Consider the following 13,027-nt stretch of genomic DNA (forward strand, 5'->3'; position numbering starts at 1 on the left):
GGGTCCTGCTAAAGCCAAATCTACAACTGCACCGGGGGACAAAGCCTGCAAACCGGCAGCGAGCAGGAGCCAGCCTGCTACTGCGTTATCCTGTGCTGCCCATAGCAGACATGCTGGAGCTATGTGGGTGATAAGGGTTTTCAAGGCAAGACAGTGAGCTTTTCAGAAAAGCAATGAGGGGAGCTTGAATCAAATCCAGGTAACAGAGCGAGTACCTAACACCTCCTCCGCACTGCAAATATGCACGATGGAGCTGCATGCTACTCTGCTCCAGTCCAGGATGTACCTCGGACACAGGCTGGCTCCCTTCCCCACGCTCCCAGGAGAAGGAAGGATGGAAATAACAGAGAGGGCAACCAGCTGCCTTTCCCCATTCCCTGCCCCAGTCCTGGCCAGAGCCACTCTGACCTTCCCCAGATAACACATGGGGAGGGGAACGATTATATTTCAGAAAAAAGGGGTTGGAATAAAATGGCCCTGAAGATCAGAGCATCCCAGTTGCTGTTCCCTGAATTTCTCACCCCTGCTGCTGACCTAGATGCTCCCTGATCCGAGCCAGGCAGCAGAGCAGGCAGCGACCGCTCACAATGTGGCGTCTGTACTGCGGGGACGAGCCATGCTGCCAGGCACGAAGGCCACGAGGGTGGAGGTGCCCAGCACTCCTGGAAGCTCAGAAGCTATCCCAGAACCAGATGCTGCACACAGGCCGCTTACCAGTGTGGGCAACTGTGCTGAAGGGCAAGCAGTACTTGACTAAACACGGAAAATAAAGGGGACAGGAGAGATGTGCCTTGTTTTTATAATTTAAGCTTGGGAGATGGAACTAAGTTTTCCTGGTTTTCTGCTATCAGGAGGAAATCGCTAAGAAAAATGACTTTGAGTCCAATTTGGACCAAAGCTGCATGTAGTGCAAGAGGAGAAAACAGCCTCGTCAGGGAGTAAAACCAAAGAGTAGAAAGCAGCAGAAATGATGAGGAGACACCCCCCATTCAGAGCCCAGAGGCAACACGCCAACAGCCCAGCCTAAGCCCTGAACTAAAGCAGCTCCCACTTGCCCACAGCCAATTCAATTCAGGCCACGCTCGCTCCCCAGAGCCGGGCTGCGTGTCCTGCAGAACGCTCTGCCATCGGGGTTTGTCAGGTACCTGCTGCAGAGAGGCCGTAAAGCTCTAGGAGGCAATGTTGAAGCTATTCAAAAAGAACAATCATTAATCACAGCAGTGCCAGCCCCACACACCCAGGGCCCCAGCCTCGGGGAGAGCTCATAACAAGATAATTTGCTGCTTCAGCAAGATCTCCAGTTGGGCCAGCGCAGCCTACGCCAAGGCGGACACCACGCAGTCCTGCTTGGCATGAGTGCACCCCGGCGCAAGAGCCCCCCCTCAAAAACCACGTTGGCTTCCTCTATAGTAGCGTCCCACGCTCCCCGCACCCAGTGCACTGCTATCAAGAAGCAGGAAGAGCCCTATGGCCGCTCTGCAATAAAGCGCTCGACGCGCCCAGGCAAAACAAACACTGGAGGAACAACCAGGCGCTGGCACAGGGTCAGACTCCAGCAAACAGGCTCTGCACGAGTGGCCACCTTCCCCACACCTGCACACCCCCCGGGGCGCTCAGTCAACCCTCCTGCAGAGCGAGAGCCCCAAAACTCAAATCGATAAACCCGCTGTGGCATCGCCCAGGTTCCACCGCGAGCTCCCCTCCCCAAGCATGCGGTGGTTCCAGGGGAAGCACTAAGCAGCTCTGCTTGATCCAAGAGACGATGGAGGGCAACTTATTCAAGCAAAACTAGGGGACACACGGGTCATACAGCTGCCTTAAGAAATGCTCTGAGCAGCCAATGAGCAGAACTGAGCACAGTGCGTAGGGAACACAGGCAGATTCAGTCCCAGGAACCATCTAAAAAGAAAAATCAAGAGCCCAGTAACGGCACAGACAACAGGTTTGCACAGCCAGCAGCCCCTTGCCAAACCATACAGACTTTTATAGAAACACAGAAGGCAACAGGGGTCATTTTCTTTAGAAGAAAAACATATCCCAGAAGAGCCAAGCACTCTCAAGCCCAGCCAGAGAACTCTGCTCATCGTGTCTCAGCAGTGGTTCCCCCGTTTCTGCCTCAGCAGCAGCTGCCAGTTGTGGAAAGGAAGAATTTTGCACCATTCAGCTGTGGATGCTTGCAGGGATTTGCCACTATTTGCTCAGCTGAATGCTTCACCCAGAACTGTGTCACAAAACCAGAGTCCAAAACCATATACCTATATATTAATACTCTGCCCAGCAATCAGAGCCATACTGGGAAGAATAAGGCAGGCTTTTCAGGGAATATTGTGCTGTTCAGCCACCAGATTCTTGTTGCCATAGCAAAAATTATTATTTATTGGCTAGGATTTGAACAGTAATGAGTAATAGAGTACCCAGGAAAGAGAAACCAGGGTAAACATTGCCCAACAAGCGTAAATCTGGGTAAGTCATACAGGGCTCACTTAGAAAAGAGAAGTAAAAAAAAAAAAAAAAAAAAAAAAGACACCCTTGTTTCAGGGGAATCACCCTTTAACTATATTCCAGCAAGGAGGGTCAGAGTCAGCATATTGATCCCCATCGTAGCAGCCTACAATGGGACTGAAAACGACTGAGCCCATTCCCCCTTCCCCACAGAGCGACTGCGAACAGCCGTCTCCCAAACCCGTGGCTCTTGCAGGAGGCTGCAAGGGGCACCGCTGCCATCCCTGCTCAGTGTGCGGAGGAGCCGGATGGGATGGCAAGTCGTGAAGCACAAGCTGGAGTTTATTCCTGCCCCTGCTAACATCACACAGTACCTCCAGAACACCGAAACCCGCCGCACTGCTGCTGCAGACTAAATAACAGGGCAGTGGCTGCTGCGTGGTGACAAGAGGGACATAGCAATTTTTCGGTAACGTGCTTATGCTACCCGAGTACTTCACAAGATCCAAACAGCTGAGTAGCACCAAGGCTCAAGATTTGCTCTTTTCAGGTACTAATTTTTCTCTAATCATCCTCTCTTTCCCAAGCAATATAATCCTGAAGTGACAAAACTAGGGACTGCACTGACGTCCCTGCCGATGTGCTGCTGGCTGTGATTTAAAGCAGCTTTTCACACCTGGTCAATCAAACGCCTCCTCCTTTTTCAGCAACAGCAGCAGGAGGGTTTCAGCTGATATCTGCAGGAAGGGTGGACAACTGTTCAGCATGAATACAAAAGAGCGAGTGATTAATATCTCTGAGAGAACAAGCATGAACAAAATCAGTGTTTTGAGGAACCTTGTGCTTCTGTGCAGTCTAACATAGAGCTTTGCTACATTTGCTGCTGCACTGGTTGTCTAAAGATTTGGTCGACGAGACAAAAGCACAAGATACCTGAAAACTACAGCAGCAGACAGCTGGGAGTGCATCAGGAAGCCTGTTGATATAGAGCATCCCGTAGAGGTTTGCAAGAAACAGCCCCCCAAGCTGGGCAGGAAAGCTCCTCAAGCACCAAAACCCCTTCAGTATGTTGGTGGAGGCTCTGCCCAACAGAGCTCAGGATCGGTGTGAAGAGGAGGGTCTCCTCACAGAACAACCTCCCAGCTCCACGCTGCCATAGGGTGAGAGGGAAGGTCCCTGCACAGACAAATAACTGCTTGTGAGACTGGAAACAGAGGGTAGAAGCAGGTATTTTATGGTGGACAAAGATCCCCAAAGGGTTTACCCTGGTCTTTCCATCTGACCCAGTCTGACCATTCTCACTGATCAGCAGATTTAGTAAAAGGAGGTGGAGGAGCAGTTCATAAATGGTCCCTCTGGGGGGACCTTCATTGTTGCATTACAACCTGCAGTCAATGATCTAGACAACCCCCGGGCGATGCAGTTTTCTCTCTGAAACTTTTAGATAAAGGATTTTGGGGAAAATGAGCCATTTCATAGGAGTTAGCCATGAGCTTATCTACATGCCTGTACTTGTCCTGAAAATATGGTCATGTGTCAGCCCAAATTTTTCAATAACTCCAGGCACAATCTCTATGTGCGGCAGCCTGGAATAGTACCCTGGGGGTTGCCTGGAATAGTACCCTGGGGGTTGCAGTACCATCAGCATATTACCAAGGCATTTGCTATCATTCAGGAGAAGATAAGGAGCTTTTGTACCTCTAAAGCCTTTCCTTGACACAGGAAGAAAGGGTTTTTCCCTGATAGGTACCCCTAGGAATGGAGGGGACTTGAGGCATGGTTCCTATATCAGATTAACCCTGTACTGCTATGGCTGAAGCAGCCTAAGTATGCCCAGAAAACTGCAGATGGCACTTCAGAAATGTACATTTGTACATTTGTACAAATGTTTTTCTGTCATTCTGTACAAAAAGAAGAGGTTTGGGGCACAAGAGTTGGCTACTCCACCATAGGTTCACTTGGTCATGCTTTTCCAAGAAGTGTTTCCTAAGAGTAACACTGAGTTTTGCTCAACTATTAACTGCATCACAGAGTTAGTTACTAAATAGAGCTAGCAGCACTAAAGATTTACAGCAGTAGCATGTCAAGAAAGCACTGTGTTGCTGGCAAAGGAGAGATTGCCTCCAGGATCACATCCCAGCTCCCAAGCCACACGTCAAAACATGAAAGTCTCCATTTACAAGGCAACCCACAAAGCCAGCTCTGTGTAATCAATATGCTGAAGCACATGGTAGATAGGAGCAATGCATGGAGATTCGAAATATTAAATTCCTTGTACAAGACACAGGGAAGTTTCAAATTCCTGATGAGAAGTGACAGGGTAGGGACAGTCCTGGAGAGCACTGCAGGGCAGGCAGCTTTGTTAACTCTTCCCTTGACTGTGTCGGACAAGAAGAGATTCCAGCGCCCAAACAACCACAGGGCAGTTGGAGTCCCAGTCTGACATGGTACAAAGCAGCTATTCACCCAAGGATCCCTTCATTCCTTCGCACAACTACAGACAGAGGAGTCAGAGCCTTCCACAGTTTAACAAGCAATTCAAATATTACTTGCTTGGCCCGTAAGGATTGGACAAATCTCCCTACATATATGAAACAAATCTCATCTGAATACACAAAGAGAGCAGGCACAAGATACAATTAGTGTCAAGACTTGGTATCTGCATAAACAACGCACAAAACTCCTAAACAGCAGAGGATTCTGCTTTACAGGCAACTCTGAGCATACAATTTGTGGCTACAACACGGTGCAGCGCTGGGAGATGCCACCCACAAACATTTCTGTGCAACCGAGACTGACCAGAGCAGCCCAAACAAATACCTCGGTTTGGTGCAAGTGAACAGTCTCCAGCTGGAATGGGACAGATGGAGCATGGTTTCCCAGGAGATATGGGGAGGTTGGGAATAGAATAACCTCCCACCCTGGCAAGGAGCTCATTCTAGACATCAGGACCAAAAGGCTTCAGTGATGTGAACAGTATTAGCTGCACGACAGAGTTCACGTCTCTCTTGCCCTTTTTCTGTACTACTAATATGCAAAAGGTATTTCCTCAAAGAGAAGTGGCTAAGTGCAGCAAGTTCACCATGAGGCTTACGGATATGCCCTCAGACCTGCATTTTCAGGTCTGCAAGCTATACATTTCCCTAAGCACGCAAGTGTTTTGCTCTCATAACGTCTGAGATACTTTCTTCAGCTTGCCTATAGTCTTTCAAATGCCTACAAAACAGCAGTTCCGTCCTGCCAAGTTCCCAAGATCACTGAAGGGCACTTCTCAGAAAATATCAGCACCAAGTTCCTCCAGTCCAGATTTTCCCAGGATGTTTGTGAAGTTTCTCTGTGTGATACAGATGCTTCATGTGACTCTTCCTACACAAACTGTCCAAACAGTGGTATCGTTACAGCTGTAGGGCACACCCATGTCCCACTGCAGTCACTAGGAAGAGTCTGGGTTTGTAAATAGATTTTAAATCGCCCAGGTTTCACTGAGGAGGGGAGTGAGCACAACCCCAGAGCTGCAGCAGCTCTCACCGAGATTTCCTTTATTGCCACTGAACCTGGAAATGAAATGTTTTAATTTTTCTTACTGTTTCCCACATACAACACAGACAAGCAGGACTTCTGCCCTAGCCAGCCTGAGTGTGTACTTCCTCAGTTCTTCTCAGGAACACTGTGACCACGTTCTGGAAAAAGCAGAGTGGGGAGGAAAACCCAAACCCAAGACAAGCTGAGTACTTGAGATGGAGGGAAATTATAAACTGTCTCCAATCTGGTCCACAGATTAAGGAAACCAATTAACATAACGTTAACTGTAATCCAAGTGATCAGAATTCAGAGCATAAAGAACTCCAAATCTCCTCTCAAGCTCTGGTGCAGGCTGAGCCCTGGGCACGTCCTAACCAGCTTCAAACGCAGGCTGGTCTCTTATTTGCGTAAGAGTTTCTATTTTAGCTCCTCTGTCCCGTTCCCCGTGCTGCTGACAGCGGCAGGCAAGCAGGGGACAGGAGGAAGAGAACCGGGGGGAATTTGGGAGCCGCTCAGACTGTCGCTGCAGCACGAGGCAAAGCATGGGAGCAGCAAGGCCATGGAGAATCTCAGTCACAGAAAGTTTCCCACTATGGAGATGAGATAAATATGACTCATCTGCTCTGCCAGGGGTTTAGTACAACAAAGTAGCAGCACTTCAAGGAGCTGGCAGGCAGCGGGGAAACAAAACCCAACCTACTTCCCCACCGATAGCCTCAGGTGCAGCTTGTGAGGTGGTTTAAAAACTATAACCGCAACAAGATCCGGATTTCTAGAGTCTTCAGCCATCAACATCATAGGCTACAAATCAGCAGAATTAGAAAAGGGCAGGGAAATCGCAATGTCTGAGTGAAGCAGCCTGCTCACATCTGACAGCTAGTGGAAATCACCTCCGCAGGGGAGGGACCATGCCTGATCATCCAAGACATGTATTTTCTGAGCAGGACTTGTCACCGCTGACCTCATCTACCAAAAATTCAATACATCCATGTCAGATACATACTACAGCCCCTCCTTAAAGGTGGCAGATATATTTGCTCCAGCAGAGCACAGCCACGAGACAGAAAATAGAACAGGAACAAGCAGCTCTCCGAAAGCTAAATAACACAAATCTTTGTCCTGACCTCTCCAAAACACAGAGATGAGGGAATCTAAGTAATTTTTGCAGAGGGATTTTTGCTTCTACCACCAGGTTAATTTACTTGTGTTATGGTTTATTTACATATGTTATACATTGCAAAAAAGTACTTCAGGCAGTCACCGGTATTCAGATTCCACACTGTGCAGACTTGCTCCAAACAGGTCTGGGCAATAGTTGGATGTGTTTATCCCTGCCAACATCTCGAGCCTACACCTGGTTCTCACAGGAGACCATCTCCAGCAGAAGTGAACAGATGGAAAGCTACAGAGCAAGAAGTTCAGCAAAACTGCTGCCCAATCTTGCCCATGATGAAAAGCTGAGGGATGTTTAGAATAATTTTTTAACAGACATTTAAGTGGGCATTTGGAAGCCATATTCAGGCATCATGCAGCTCAAAACGTTGGAAAATGGACCATGCTAAAGTCCACGTAAGCTAGAACTTTTTGAAGTTCAGCTGAAGCTGAACATCTTTGAAGACAATTTTGCAAAGAAGTAGGAAAGCATTAGACTCCAACTGTTTGGATCCCACCAACTTTATTCTTGTAAGCCCTGTTCACAGAAGGCTGCAGCTCACCTTCCAGCACTCGGCAAACTGCCAACTGTGACAAGCAAAAAACCTTAAAACCATCAAGAATCCGATGTCTGTTGGCTCTCAAGTCCTGTTATTTACAGGACTTGGGGATCCTTCTGGCCAGGCCACCCAAAGAGGTACCAGGTCCTGGAGAGGACAAACGTACGGTGACTTGGGATGAACTGCAGGAGCGACAAGACATAAGGAAGGAGCACAGTCAGGGCAAATTCTACACACATAAGACCTTCACAGCAGAGTCCAGCCTCTAACAAGATAAGAGCATGAAGCCTAAAGACAGACGACTACTTCTCAGGACCCCAGCTGGCTCAGCAATTTGCAGTCCTTTCCAATCACTCGCTTCAACATGCCAGTCACATGTTTTACAGAAACCTAGATTTCTATCTTGCTGACAACATTATTGGACGTTATTCTGGCAGGTAACCAAACCAAGACTGATTCTTGTCAGCTCAGCCAAGCTAGATTTTATCCTCCAAGATCCCAAAGATCCACATCCTGCAGCAAAGCCTTCCCTTCCTCCTGGGGCTGCTATCAGGCTGAAGTGTCTTTACTTCTTCTGTAGTAACAGAGTACAAAGATGAGCAGTGAACAGAGGTCACCAACAGCGCTCTGCATCCTCTCCCCGACTCCCCGTTCAGAATAAAGGTCAGTAGGTCTCCCTCCGCTCCTGCGCACGTATCCTGTCCTCACCGTCAGAGCTGACAGCTCAGCCAGCCTCTTCCAGCAGCTGCCCCGCGCTCCGCTTGAAACCCAGCACATCCGTTCCAAGCTGCAAATGTTCACTTAGTTTTCAAACTGAAGTCACACCCCCACCGCTTTATCTGAACTAACCGTGATATCGCCTGGAGAGGTCTCAAAACAGCCACGGAGTAGATGAACAGTCCTGAAGGGCATCTCAACATCTCTAGGAGGACAAGAGCACAAACTCCCTGCCCACACGGGCAGCCCGGTCCCTGGGACGACCACGGCTTGGGCTCTGCCCTCCACCTGCAGATCTTGACCGTGTCCCGTCGTACACAACCCCATGTTCACCTTCTCAGCCCTGGGTGAACTGTCCCACTGCAGCAGCTCTAGTTGCGCAAGAGAGCTGGGAACCCATTTTTTATTCTGACACAGGAACAGCATTTCTCTCTCTCTCCCCCTCATCAGCTCAAGATCCAGCTCCAACCCCAAAACAAACAGATGCTTCACATATTTGAAGTGTCTGGAAGGAGCAATAAAGCTATTTTTCCTGAAAGGCCTTGAACACCAGTCCCTCAGGCCACAGCAAAGCCACAAGTCCTGCAGCCGCCGTCAGCAGCCGTGCAGCCAAGAGCAAGGGGCTGGACCTCCCTCCATGCAGACCAGAGCAGCGCTGGGACCCACTCCCACACTGTCCCAGCCACCCTCCCACTCCAAAAAGCCACAGAAGACGTGGATCGAGTCAACTCCATTTTGCTGGCATCTCTATCATAGTCAGGCAATCAGTGGCCAGACAAGGGGACAGAAAAGGGAGGACAAATTTCCGCATTTGAAGAAAAACACAATTTGCATCTCACAGAACAATCAGTCTAACTGCCACGACCGCCTCTCTCCCTCCTAATAAATCATTAGCTCTGAACGTAAGCACAGACACCTGCTGATCTGCAGGAACGCAGCATTTCCAGGCTGTGCTAGACCTGTTGTTTCTCTCCCCCAGATTCCTGCTAAAAAAAGGGCATCAGCGATGAAGTTTTCTAAGTCATCGAAGTTTCACTAAACACCACTTTCTTGAGCCTGGAGCATACTTAAAGACCTTTCAGCAAATCCAAGGCAAGGTTTGGAAAGGAAGATGCTCAGCAGGAGGTGGGCTCATCCAGCAGGTCTGCTTGGAGAGAATCATCCCAAAAGACCCAGGTAGCTGCTCCCTGAAACCAGCATCAGGTTTAATTTTGATACCCCCGAAAGAGAAAGGGAGATTGGTTTTACCAAAGAACTGCAGCTTCCAGCTCACAGGAAACGTCTGCTTCTGGCCAAAATCAAGTTTCTGAAAACCCTGACATATCTACAAATCAGAACCCTTGGTTTTGGCCGGTTGCCGTGGTGACACACAGCGATCTCTTGGGAAGAAACCAAGGAATGCGTCCTAATACTAGCTTCTTCCTTTTCAGGCATCAACATTCAGCCTTATTACCCAGAGTAAAAGCCACAAACATCCTCTAGGTTAAGAGTAAACAGAAATCTTTCCATTTGCTACAGCACCAGCATCTTCTAAACCCTGGCTACAAAGTCAGTCTCCATGCTAGCCACCCCTAGCAGGAAGGGAACTGAAAGAAAACCTGCTGTTTCTCCCATTACATTGCCACATTTAATTGTACCCAGAAACTTGTGTCTCTACTACTTCTCCTTAAGCTGGATTTTATTTTCTGAAGGGTCCCCATTTGTTTCAGCCTCCTGAGCTCTGCAATGTAACAGGCAGCTCCTCCTTTGCCTTTTAATCTCTCTCTTCTCAGAAACTAGATCTTTATGCAAGTTCTCATGCAGGACATTCCCCACATAGAATTCTTAGCAAACGCCACTACAGATGTATGTGAATCTTGCAGTATTTAGCATACTTCATCTTCAGAGTGCCTGCAGAGTGGGATAGATAATGCTATTAAGCTGATAAGGACAGAAGCGGAGAAGCTACATGACCTGCCCAATGTCACACAAATCCAACACTGAACAGACAAAACAGTTGTCAACCAATTTCAAAGAATCATACGGTATTTTAGGTTGGGAAAGGACCTCTGGAGGTCTTTAGCCCAGACTCCTGCTCCAAGCAGGTCTGACCTGATCCGTTGCTCAAGGTTCTTCCCAGGCAAGTTTCAAATACCAGGATGGAGATGCCACCACTTCTCTGGGTTCCTGTTCCAGCGTTTGACCAACCTTTAAACAATTCAGTCGCTGCACTAGCCTTGATCTCATCTCCCTTCCTCCTTTTTGTACTGTTTAAGGACAGCTTCCGTCATGTACCACTTAATTGTTTTTGCTTACTTGAGGCTTTATTCTTTTACCAGCAAGGCTGCTGCCCCAACAGCACCGCCCTGCACAGCAAAATCAGCTCCACCGGCTGCATCAGAAGCCGGGCTTACCTAAGAAAGTCTGTCCCACAAGGTTTCGTGTGTATTTTCTGCTCCATCCTAAGATTACCCATAGCAGTAACATGTCTTCTTGATATTTTTGCCATTTATACCACACAGCTGATTTGGTGTAAATCCAATTAATACCCCAAACTGCACAGAGCCAAAAAAACAGCTGGAATGAGTGCCATCCAGCAGATATTTAAACAGCAGAACAAATCCAGTCTGATTAAGCATTTCCTTGTAGGAGGACAAGAAAAAAAAAAAATACAGGAGCACTGAGTGACAATCAACACTCCTGTTTATTTGCTTATTCTGGATCTCCTGGCGCTCATGCTCCAGATCTGCTACCTGCATTAGTCATGATCAAATTAACACAGACTGCGTGCTCTTATGAAGGAATCTAACAATGTTAAGCCACGAGAAACAGCACTCCCTGCCTCCCTTCTAGATGAGATGCACCCTATTCAAAGGATTTCCTCAAATTATAATGCTCAGTGCCTCAGGCACCCATGTGGATTCAGTCCATCAAATATTTAGTCCAATTTAGGTAACGGAACGTCAAACAACTTTTCCCGCTATGGAAAAACATGTCACGTCGCAGACCTAGAAATCGGGATTTGTCACCTCAGCGTGCTGCTTTCAGAGCCGAACAATTCACGCCTACTCCTCCGGCACAGCAAAATAACTCGCTCTTTCAGCATGACTGTGTCTTTATCACACCCAGATGCGTTTCATCACGCCATACAAAGATTAATTCTCAATTTAAGGCTCACAAGGATCTAAGTTAGATCCCAAGCAGTGAGAAAACCTGGCATTCGCTCCAAAGACACTTGGAGCAATCGATATCTCGCGGATCTTCAGAGATGTAGCTGCACATCCAGAATGAGCAGCCAGGTGGTATAATCCTATCAAGGGGAGTTAAATTGTTGCTGATCTCTTTCTGCCTAATAGAGACCTAATTCTTGAGCCTCTATCAATAGATCGCTAATGCGGGGAAGATGCCAACTCCACCCTGTACTGTGTCACAAGCCGGGCAGTGACCATGGGGAGCTCAACATGTCCAACACCCGCCAGACACAGCGAGCAGAGCTAGAGAGGGGGCAAGTCCACAGCCGTTCAAACCACGCGACCCGCCTTGATTTTCTAAATACCTGAAATATTTTACTTTCCGTTATCATACCTCCAAGAAGTGACTGTGGGAGAGGCCCTGCAGTTATGACAGGTCATATCCCATCCTCATCTCCTTGGTAGAACAACACCCAATGCCCCCTCCCTGAGGGCAAGCCTCTGGCTCTCAAAAGGACCAGAAAAACACTGCCCATCTTCCCACCCAGTGCCTCATGGAAAGACAAGCCAAAAGTAGTACCAAGCTACTTTCAGCCTGGCTGTTCAGCGCAGAGGCACCCCAGGCAGTTACCTTCTTTCGGCGGGAGCCCGTCTTGCTCATGCAGGACCTCTCCAGGGACAGGTACCCCCCGATCACTTCGATCTCGTTCACCGTGGGGTAGCGCTTTTTATGGGACATCCCCGCTTGGGGCCCATCAGCGTTCTCCACAGCTTTGCCTTTTCCTTTGCTCTCCTCCTCCTCCTCCTCCTCTTCCTCCGGCTGCAGCCTTCCGCTGGCATCACTGAGAGTCTGCAGCCCCGAGGCAACGGGCTTCCTTTTGGGCACGACAGTGAAGGTGCTGCCTCCCCTCTGGGGGGGAGCAGAGTGTGGTCTGTAGAGGGGCACGGAGGAAAACTCCATCTCCAGATCAGGGCCAGCTCCTCCAGGCTGATTCACCAAGCTTCCCGTCCTCGCAGCCGAGACGGCCCTGGGAGAAAGCTCCCCGCTGTCCGGGTAAGTCACAGGTACCAACGGATCCAGAGGCACCAGTGGGGAAGCAACAGGCTCTTCCCGCTCTGGGGCAGAATCCCTCGGGGGCTCCTTTGGTGCCTTCTCTGAGGGCGGTGTCCACAATGTCATCGATGTAAGTCACAGGTACCAACGGATCCAGAGGCACCAGTGGGGAAGCAACAGGCTCTTCCCGCTCTGGGGCAGAATCCCTCGGGGGCTCCTTTGGTGCCTTCTCTGAGGGCGGTGGCAGTGGCCCCGGCCTGGCGCTCTGGGCTGGGGGCAGAGCCGGGCCACCCTCCCGGCGGGGCACAAAGAGGAAGGAATTGCGCGAATTCAGGCGCAGCTTGGCCAGGGCCTGGGCCTGCAGGTCGTGGGCTGGGATGGCGGCCAAGTCGGGCTTGGGGGCCGGGTGG

The 13,027-nt window shown here is 49.2% G+C and overlaps 1 protein-coding gene across 1 annotated transcript in view; it reads right to left on the reverse strand.

The window, feature by feature from the left end:
* Window positions 1–13,017, reverse strand: part of LOC104072951 (taperin-like) — a gene marked incomplete at its 5' end in the record, with an annotated part of 15,904 nt that extends 2,887 nt beyond the window's left edge. Inside the window, 2 exons of the mRNA XM_009572570.1 lie at window positions 12,195–12,307; window positions 12,561–13,017. Coding sequence (XP_009570865.1) covers window positions 12,195–12,307; window positions 12,561–13,017 — 570 coding nt within the window. The remainder of the gene's footprint in view (window positions 1–12,194; window positions 12,308–12,560) is intronic.
* Between the last annotated feature and the right edge of the window lie 10 nt (window positions 13,018–13,027).

Source organism: Fulmarus glacialis, unplaced genomic scaffold (genome assembly GCF_000690835.1).
Source record: "Fulmarus glacialis isolate BGI_N327 unplaced genomic scaffold, ASM69083v1 scaffold22662, whole genome shotgun sequence".
NCBI lineage: Eukaryota > Metazoa > Chordata > Aves > Procellariiformes > Procellariidae > Fulmarus > Fulmarus glacialis.